General features: G+C 41.3%; 1 protein-coding gene across 3 annotated transcripts in view; it reads right to left on the bottom strand.

Moving 5' to 3' along the window:
* LOC306913017 (uncharacterized protein) overlaps window positions 1–9,111 on the bottom strand; it is a 28,738-nt gene extending 19,627 nt beyond the window's left edge. For all 3 annotated transcript variants that reach the window (XM_079489514.1, XM_079489512.1, XM_079489513.1), the window contains exons 1-2: window positions 8,666–9,111; window positions 6,491–6,952 (exon numbers count right to left, since the gene is read on the bottom strand). In XM_079489514.1, coding sequence (XP_079345640.1) covers window positions 6,491–6,920 — 430 coding nt within the window. In that variant the 5' untranslated portion in view covers window positions 6,921–6,952; window positions 8,666–9,111. The remainder of the gene's footprint in view (window positions 1–6,490; window positions 6,953–8,665) is intronic.
* Window positions 9,112–9,498: the final 387 nt, after the last annotated feature.

Consider the following 9,498-nt stretch of genomic DNA (forward strand, 5'->3'; position numbering starts at 1 on the left):
TTTGGCATTAACTTTGATTGTATCCTAACTAGGCATGCTACGGTATTAGATTTTACAGTACGGTACAGTGCAGGTATTGATAACCTATACCTCGGTATTCTACGGTATTTATAAAAAAGAACAATTGCCCCCCGCCCCCCCTATGTCTATGGGACGACTGCGGCTCAGGAGGTAGAGCAGGTCGCCCAATGATCCATGGGTCGGCGGTTCGAATCCCGGCTCCTCCTGTCTACATGTCGAAGTGTCCTTGGGCAAGACACTGAACCCCAAATTGCTCCCGATGTGCTGGTTGGTACCTTGCATGGCTTCTGCCATGCAAGGTATGGGTGAATGTAATGCACAATCTATGTAAAGCGCCTTGGATAAAGGCGCTATATAAATGCACCATTTACCATTTACCATTTGTCTAGTGACTACCCCACCTCCTTATAAGCCCGTTTTTACCTTTATGATGATTTGAATTATTCGTCATGTCATGATTATGAATTGATTACCCAGGACCTGAATGGAAACAAGACTGCAAGGACTTTTTTCAGTGATCCTTTTGGACATGTGTTTGACTGACTGTACCCTGTACCGATTTCTGCCAATAAAGTATTCAATCAATGAATCAATAGCTATTCCCCACTGTGTTACACGAGCTACCACTCGAATGAGAGGCCCGATTAATATAATGTTATCAATTAACTATTGACATAATTTGACGTAATTATTTTAATTATCCAGACCTCCCGTTGACGTTATTGACGTAATTAGTTTTTAATTAGGCGGTGCCGATTTGTCAAAGTTTCTGGTTGCTGTGATAAAAAATGAGCTCAGAATAGATTGTTCGATTACTACAGAACAAAAAGGCATAAGACTTACCACAAATATAGATTAGTTTTCCTGCAACCACACAGATAAATGCCAGTTCTGAAGAAAGGTTATATCCAAAAGCACGCACCATGACGGTGATTATAAACAGGCAGCTTTTCTCTGTCCCCCCCCCCCCCCCCCCCCCCCCCCTCCCTCTGCCCCCCAACCACACGTATGTCTCAAACACTGTATTTCTCTCAGGGTCAAAGATGGCCATTTTTTCCTCAAACTAAAGGTGCAATCAATTGCTTATTAATACAGTGCCACCTGGTGGACACCAGTTTTGGTCCTGGGTGCCACCGAAGACCATTATAAATAAAAGAAAGAAAATGTAATTATATTGTGCATGTCATGTGCATGTCATCACATGCACAACAGATTAGAGGAATTTTCAAAATATGGACAAGACAACTTGTCTTATCGTCCCTGGCAATCAGTGCATAATTAGATTCAGCTCGTCTTAACGTCCCTGGCACTTAAACAGTAACAGTGAGCTCTAGTCGGTGTGCGCAGCAATGCCATCCTATGATGTTGGGAAATAATTCCGCCGTGCCACGACCCCACTTTTGCGCCCAAACATGACCGACACGCCATCACATGTCACACCAACAAGGCACTTGGTCAGGAATTCCTCATTGAAATTTAACTTTTCTAAATGCAGACAGCAAACTTTGCACAATGCCACCAGCACTGCAATCCTCCAATTGAACCAAGTCCACGGAAACATTTGCTGCCGTCTCTATCGTGTCCAGCAGTGTTGATTTCGTCGACTAAAACTAAGACGAAAAATGTTCGTCGACTACCTTTATTCACTGACGAAAACTAAATGGAAACTAAATGAAAACTAAGTTGTGATGACTAAAACTAAGACTAAATATATTGACAATTTTGTCAACAAATAAAAACTAGACTCAAATGTTAGGAAGGGACTAGTGGACAAGATATCCAGTATAAGTCATTTTACACTTGGTTGCATGCTGAAAATAGCCAATCTACAACGAATAAATTATGCTGAAATCTGCCAACTGCGTGCTTTGCTATCATTTGAATGAGTCGGGTTGTGCTAAGAGGTTGGCACACTACCCTCACCCAAGGCAGGGGTGTGACAGTGACACATGCAAATCTTAGCTTCACTGCTAAAAAGCATAACCAGATTTAAATCATTGATACTTTCTACACCACAAGGAAGCAATGCATGTATTTACCAATGCAAAGACAACACCTATCTACCCAGCAGCCGTTACAATGCTACTAAATGTGTCTCCTACTACAGTGGGCCGCTGAATAAAAAAAAATAAATAATAATAATAATTCTGAAGAAACCCCAAGGATTACTTTGAAAAACGAATGTGAATCAACACAAGAGCTGGTGGGAACATTCAGCACTTAATAATAATGAAAAATAATGTAGCTATTCAACCCTGTTACCATATGTGTTCGACCTATTGTCCTTAAGTAATGATATGCATGAAGTTTTAGAGCAAATATTTGCAAATAAATATTGAAGTTTGTAAAGTGTAACATGGCATTATTGAAAAGTTAATTAATACAATACATTTTGAAAAAGCTGCTAAAATGAATTTAAATAAACTCATCTGAAATCAAATAGTATTTAGAGAGAATATTACTTTCTTCACCTAATGATAAAGGAATTATATACTTAAGTATTTAAATGATGGTACATTTTCAGGTTCCTGGGTGTTGGTAACACCCCCCCCCCCCCCCCCTCCCTCTGCCCCCCAACCACACGTATGTCTCAAACACTGTATTTCTCTCAGGGTCAAAGATGGCCATTTTTTCCTCAAACTAAAGGTGCAATCAATTGCTTATTAATACAGTGCCACCTGGTGGACACCAGTTTTGGTCCTGGGTGCCACCGAAGACCATTATAAATAAAAGAAAGAAAATGTAATTATATTGTGCATGTCATGTGCATGTCATCACATGCACAACAGATTAGAGGAATTTTCAAAATATGGACAAGACAACTTGTCTTATCGTCCCTGGCAATCAGTGCATAATTAGATTCAGCTCGTCTTAACGTCCCTGGCACTTAAACAGTAACAGTGAGCTCTAGTCGGTGTGCGCAGCAATGCCATCCTATGATGTTGGGAAATAATTCCGCCGTGCCACGACCCCACTTTTGCGCCCAAACATGACCGACACGCCATCACATGTCACACCAACAAGGCACTTGGTCAGGAATTCCTCATTGAAATTTAACTTTTCTAAATGCAGACAGCAAACTTTGCACAATGCCACCAGCACTGCAATCCTCCAATTGAACCAAGTCCACGGAAACATTTGCTGCCGTCTCTATCGTGTCCAGCAGTGTTGATTTCGTCGACTAAAACTAAGACGAAAAATGTTCGTCGACTACCTTTATTCACTGACGAAAACTAAATGGAAACTAAATGAAAACTAAGTTGTGATGACTAAAACTAAGACTAAATATATTGACAATTTTGTCAACAAATAAAAACTAGACTCAAATGTTAGGAAGGGACTAGTGGACAAGATATCCAGTATAAGTCATTTTACACTTGGTTGCATGCTGAAAATAGCCAATCTACAACGAATAAATTATGCTGAAATCTGCCAACTGCGTGCTTTGCTATCATTTGAATGAGTCGGGTTGTGCTAAGAGGTTGGCACACTACCCTCACCCAAGGCAGGGGTGTGACAGTGACACATGCAAATCTTAGCTTCACTGCTAAAAAGCATAACCAGATTTAAATCATTGATACTTTCTACACCACAAGGAAGCAATGCATGTATTTACCAATGCAAAGACAACACCTATCTACCCAGCAGCCGTTACAATGCTACTAAATGTGTCTCCTACTACAGTGGGCCGCTGAATAAAAAAAAAATAATAATAATAATAATTCTGAAGAAACCCCAAGGATTACTTTGAAAAACGAATGTGAATCAACACAAGAGCTGGTGGGAACATTCAGCACTTAATAATAATGAAAAATAATGTAGCTATTCAACCCTGTTACCATATGTGTTCGACCTATTGTCCTTAAGTAATGATATGCATGAAGTTTTAGAGCAAATATTTGCAAATAAATATTGAAGTTTGTAAAGTGTAACATGGCATTATTGAAAAGTTAATTAATACAATACATTTTGAAAAAGCTGCTAAAATGAATTTAAATAAACTCATCTGAAATCAAATAGTATTTAGAGAGAATATTACTTTCTTCACCTAATGATAAAGGAATTATATACTTAAGTATTTAAATGATGGTACATTTTCAGGTTCCTGGGTGTTGGTAACAGCCTTGCGCCAAGTATAGCAAACAAATAAAATAAATTCCAAGCATTAGATAGTTTATTACCTAGTATTCATGTGTACATAACGGAAAATGCTAAAAGATACAGTATTGTTTTCAAAAAGTCTGAAGCCCAATGTCCTCCCATTCTGGAATGACCCATTACAAACCCTACCCCTAACTAACCATAACTGCACGCGGAAGCCACAGGAGAGTCTTAACCGGCCACGTATGTCGGACTAACTGGACGTGCCCCAGTGCACGCTGCAGTAGGCCAAGCAAGTACTTAACTCTTGTATTGCCAGCTAGGTGGCAGAAAAGTGTAACTAACATTTGCCAGCCGATCGAGTGATTTTCCATCATGTTCACAGCCTGTTGAGCAGGCACCATTGTAACCATCGGCTATCATTAGCTCATGCCGTTTACCTTTCGCCAGAAACGTTTACATGTTGAGAGCGATGCGAGACAAAGTCACAAATGACATCCGAACATCGGATAAATCAGGATTACCATGGACAGCGAATGTAGAAGCAGAGTTACGGGGCTTTGAAAATCCTGCTTTTAACCGAGGCAGGTAAATGGAGAGTGGATGCAAAGATCCCATAGCTGGTGGTGACGGAGGCGTTGAATAGCAACCGGACCAATGTTAAAAATTGGTTTTGGGCTCAACCGCTTCATATATGGAGTAAACGGTAGCAGATAACGTCCCATAGCTGGGGGTACGAATTTATACGTACTTTGCAGAGAAAGAATGAATGTACTTCAATGTCATGGTTTTTATTAAAGCTTTCAAGTGACGTGCCATACACTGAAATATATGTTAGAAAATAAACTTATTGCAATGTTGTTAACCACCAGCTGAAATGGCTTTTTGCAACCATATCTTAAAGGGGCTCCACCATTAATTTAAAATTAAATGCATTATATAAATTTAAGACCTCTTTATACCCACTGAAGCCTAAACAACCACTCAGATCATTCATTTTCATCCTCTCAGGATGCTATTCCAAGCCATTTCAGCTGCAATAGAGGGTATGCGCGTGACATCATCAAACCTTGACAGCCCATACATCCACACAGAAAAGTCATATCTGATTGCATTAAACAACGTTAAACTCACTTTGCATGTTGCTTTGCCACTTGATTTGCCACTCGATGTGCCATTCACTTTAAGCATGCGCATACCCTCTATACCAAAAATGTCCACACCCAACCACCAGCGAAAAAATCTCTCCTTTTAAACTAAATGCTTTCAAACGGTAGGCAAACAAAAATGCGTAATATATGCTATTTTCTCATCAAACCCTGTACACACAAGACACTGCCCCTGCTGCCACCCTTAGATCTCCATATATGGCGCTGACCTGTTCTGACATTCCATATGTCAGAACATCTCATCAAACCCTGTACACTCAAGACAGGCTCCATATATGGCCAGTACAGAATTCATTCCATATGTTGATCTGACCCCCCCATGCCAAAGCGCCAGCCCAGCAGTATGCCGTCCCCCAGGCGGATGCGTGCACGCGAGCTCATCCTTTAGGGGGAGGTCGCTTCTCGACCTCAGGGCGTCTTACTGGTATTAATGTTTTGGCAGAGTAATACCTTTCACTACTCGTTACTGGGTAATTATATTACAGTAATAAATTACTAGTACCTTGTTATTGCCCAACACTGCTAATGAATCATAGCTGTTTGAAAGACTACTTGACAAGTGCTTAATATAATATGTTAACATTATAGTATATAATGTAGGATAGTAGGATCCAATGTCTCCCCGCTTGGCACTCAGTATCAAGGATGGATTAGGGTATGGTACACTAAAACATTTAGGCCAATAAGATTACACAAAAAAGTCCTGGGGACTTGTTTCTTAGATCAGTGGTTCCCAAAGTGGAGTCTGGGGACCCCCAGGGGTCCTTGAGGGAGTTCCAGGAGGTACCCAGCTAAATGATAGTTAGGAACCAAATGGACCTTTATGGGTCTGTAACTCTGAGAGTGTACGAATGGAACCAAATTAACCCCAACGGGTCCATTTGGTTCCATTCGTACACTATCAGAGTTACATCAACATTGATTTTACAATATAAATCGGGGGTCCCAGAGATAGAAATGCAATTAAATGGGCGTCTGTAGACTAATATGCAAATTAAACGGGTTGAGAATCACTGCTAGAGCCGTCAAAATCTTCACTTATGGAGGTTCCTGGCATATATTTTTCAAATGGGGGTCCGCAGGCTCAATTAGTGTCAATTTGGGGGTCCTTGACATGAAAAGGTTTGGGAACCACTGTGTTAGATAGCATCATTGTCATGATATTTCTGCCAATATTATCGTATAGTGAAAATACATACCACGGTCTGGGTGGTCTTCAGGTTCCTCCTGTTCAATAGAGATGTCTTCAGGTTCCTCCTGGTTAATAGAGAGGTCTTCAGGTTCCTCTTGATCAATAGAGATGTCTTCAGGTTCCTCCTGGTTAATAGAGATGTCTTCAGGTTCCTGCTGTTGAATAGAGATGTCTTCAGGTTCCTCCTCTTTAATAGAGATGTCTTCAGGTTCCTCCTGGTTAATAGAGATGTCTTCAGGTTCCTCCTGTTTAATAGAGATGTCTTCAGGTTCCTCCTGTTTAATGGAGATGTCTTCAGGTTCCTCCTGTTTAATGGAGATGTCTTCAGGTTCCTCCTGTTTAATGGAGATGTCTTCAGGTTCCTCCTCTTTAATAGAGATGTCTTCAGGTTCCTCCTGTTTAATGTAGATGTCCTTCACTGAGTCTGGAGAGTTCATCTTCACCTGCAGTCTGGACTCCACACACTGGTCTGAAATGAAGCGATTGAATTAAGCAATATTACACAAGAGGGTGGTCTTTATGCGATGCCTTTTGTAACTTGCACTTGCGGCACCTCAGGCGTACATTAATGATGATAAAGAACATCCCTCGAGTGTAATATTGCAACTATAAAACAGTTACCCTTAAAACTAAGATTATCGCTGAAAAATAATATTTTTTGTAATGACAGATGTAGCCACTACGACCACAAATGTCCCAAGAAACTAGCTAGCCTAGCCATTCCAATATTGTGGTTAAAGCACGGCTAGAAGGCTGTTTCAACCAATCAGATTGCTTCCTCGAAACGACCCGTTGTATAATTAAGCAATATAATATGAGAGGGTGTTCTTTATCACATAGCTCCGTTATGGAGTGGAGGCACCACTCAAAAACACGGCAGGGAAACAATGTTTATTATGGATTCCCATGGCAGTCAATGTGCCAATAGTCAAAAACCTAAAAAAAAAGGTGTAGGATATGTCCCCAACATTGGTCAGCACAAAATATAGCCTATATATATATATATATATATATATATAGCCAAAATCAATGCATTGCGCAGCTTGCCTATGCTATTCTATGGTTCACTAACATGACGGTCTGACAGAGAGAGACAGCCACTAGGGTTCATTATATACAATGAATATACGATGAATGGCATCGGCGTGTTTGCAAGTCTACGTTTTAAGCCAGCTCTCCAGCGCTCTCCTCCAAAGTGAAGAATGATGATCATGGTTTAATGTCGCATGCTGGCTGCCTCGCTGGGCACAGAATGATGTGCCACATAATTGTGGTATTAATTGCTATGTCTGGCCTAGCCATGGTTCACATGACGCGGCGCAACTGCCTCCTGTTTTACGCGATCGCTACATTTACAGTCCAGACGTGTATATAAACGTTCCGATTTCAAATCGCCACATGTGCCACGGGTGTTAGAAATGTGCTGGTACAGCGATTAGCATTGCTGCATCCCACATTGTTTAATAAAAAGCATTTTTATCTGAGCTGTTTTTTTGCCATTGGCTTTCAACTAGGCGCCCCTATCGGTCAGGAGGAGTGTGGCATTCGGTGTGTTCGATATAGGCACGCTGACCGCACTGCCAATACAGACTAATAGGCGAGTGCGCTCCCGGTGTGCAACTTTGTATTTCCCAAACGAACCCCGTTTGAGAAAAGTAGCCGGGCGCTCGGATAAAAATGCTTTTTATTAAACAACGCGGGATGCAGCAATGCTTATTGCTGTACCAGCAAATGTCTAACACCCGTGGGCCGTGGCACATGTGGCGAGTACTTTATATTTTAAATCGGAATGTTTATATACATGTTTGGACTGTAAATGTAAAACAGGCTGCAGTTGCGCCGTCATGTTCCAGGGATATGTCTGCCGGCTGTTTGTTCTTGCAACACACACACACACACACACACACACTTTTGTCTTTTAATATGATGTGGAAAATATAATTACTATCTTAACGAAATTATCTCTATGATAGAAGATATTCTCTCTTTAAAAGGTAGGCCTAAAGTATAATTTATTTATAGAAAATATACATTTAAATGATTGTCATGATTTGTGCACAAGATAAATTATGTTCTGTTCAGGATTAACTCCCCTTTTCTTCCAGGCCAACATGATATTATGTTATATAACATAACAGTCCAAGTTACATTCTTATTGTATATAAACAAAACAAAAACATACCTTCCCCGAAATGTATTCTGGTAGAAAACACACTTTAACACCTCCAAAGTGGGTAAGGATTCTAGTCTCGACAGACTGTAGGCCTGCTTTAAACTAGCCTAGCATTAGCGTTAGCATACAAAACAACCCGTCTTTGAACTCCGTGTACAGCTAGTACACGTTCCTCCCGTTATCACAACGAGCCAGTCTGTCTGCTACTCCTTTTACGCAGACTGTCGTGCAAAAACAATCTCGGGTCACTCTGCTCTGTTTGTTTGTATCTCCTGTTCACAGCGTACGGATCGACGGACGTGGTAGTGGATGGCAGTGTTCCGAGTGGAATGGAAGAGAGTGGCGACACGCTTTGATCTCGCCGCAAAGCGGGTGCCTATGGGCTATAGTTCCAAACATTGGAACTATCCAAGGGGCCAGTGAGGCTATTCAACGTTGAAGCTCTCCTCCCTAGTGGTAGGAGGGACTACAGGCGGACCCGTGGATTCATGACCGGGAAACCCCGTGCAGCTGGGCTTTTAAATTGAGCGCTCGGTTGCACTTCCGCATTTGACCACCAAAATGTGGTGGTCAAATGCGGAAGTAGACGTTCTGAGACGGTACTTCCGGCAGTCTTCCGGGTGCTTCAAAACGCCACTGAGCAACTTCCACTGACATGAATAGCTGGGGGGACGGAGCTTCGCGCCAGTTCAGTCTCTATCCTTTTATATACTCTATGGAACTATCCCTTTGAGATAGAAAGAGCACTTCCGCATTCCATTGTTACAATGGGAATCAATGCTAGTGTCGCCACTCTCTTACTAGATTACTCTGGCAGTGTTCTGTCAGCAAATACAAGCTAG

The sequence above is a fragment of the Electrona antarctica genome (genome assembly GCF_951216825.1).
Source record: "Electrona antarctica genome assembly, chromosome: 20".
Taxonomy (NCBI): Eukaryota; Metazoa; Chordata; class Actinopteri; order Myctophiformes; family Myctophidae; genus Electrona; species Electrona antarctica.